The sequence below is a fragment of the Penaeus monodon genome, chromosome 20 (assembly GCF_015228065.2).
Source record: "Penaeus monodon isolate SGIC_2016 chromosome 20, NSTDA_Pmon_1, whole genome shotgun sequence".
Lineage (NCBI taxonomy): Eukaryota > Metazoa > Arthropoda > Malacostraca > Decapoda > Penaeidae > Penaeus > Penaeus monodon.
In genome coordinates, this window is record NC_051405.1 from 30760797 (window position 1) to 30761760 (window position 964).

The following is a 964-nucleotide window of genomic DNA, read 5'->3' on the forward strand; positions in this document are numbered from 1 at the left end:
TACCTATATCCATTATTACATGTTCGGTATATCTATATCTATACCTATGCTTATATGTTTACCTATATTTTTCATTACATGTTCGGTATATTCATATATCCATATCCGTCTGTTTATCTATATTTTCTTTATATATTTATGCTATAATCATGACAGGTGCCGGCCGAAAGTTTCAAGGAAGTCTCTGTGTACTTCAGTGACATCGTCGGCTTCACGAATATCTGTTCGGAGTCGGAACCTATTCAGGTAAGTGGTGTCGTTTGTGATCGACTTCATATATTATTGATCTGTACGTGTTTTAAGTCGTGTATGCTTGGTTTTCGGATTTCGTGCGTATGTAGATTTTTTTTTTTTTTTTCCATTTCAGTTCGATCGTTGATTTGTATGCTCGTTATGGTGTCATTTCAGTTTAGTCACTGATCAGTACGTATTTTGTGTTCTTTATGTTTCTTGTTCTTTTTTCGTCTTAATTAAGTAATTGAGTTGTACGCATTTTAGTCGTTTCTCGTTTTTTTCATGATATTTAATTTCAGCCTTTGAACTTTATGTCATATTTCTCGGGTTGGTTTGTGCGCACAGAGTTTATTTTATTTCTGCGCGTATTTTCGTCGTGTACGTTAAACTTCCCTGGTGTTTCGTGCATTTTATGTGCGCAAAGACCCAAGGAGGCTCTCAGTAAGGTGGTTGCACGTGGAACAGAAAGAAATTTACTATTTGGCATCTCGTCTCGGCGGCCAGGCTTAGCCCCGCCCATTTTGACAGGGCTGGGGTTCTCGGTACTCACACACAATACTAATAAAACCTTAGTTTTTTATATATATATAACATCCCTAATTCGGTGTAGTCAGATTTCATTCAAATAACGAGCTATATAGGCCTTCACCTAAATAACTAAATCTTTTACGCACTAGTCACGACATTCATTTGAATTCCTTATACTATGATTAAAGCCTACGTCCCACTC

The 964-nt window shown here is 36.7% G+C and overlaps 1 protein-coding gene across 1 annotated transcript in view; it reads left to right on the plus strand.

The window, feature by feature from the left end:
- Positions 1-964, plus strand: part of LOC119585969 (speract receptor-like) — a 15060-nt gene that overhangs the window by 4667 nt on the left and 9429 nt on the right. Inside the window, exon 6 of the mRNA XM_037934683.1 lies at positions 157-246. Within this exon, the coding sequence (XP_037790611.1) occupies positions 157-246 (90 nt within the window). The remainder of the gene's footprint in view (positions 1-156; positions 247-964) is intronic.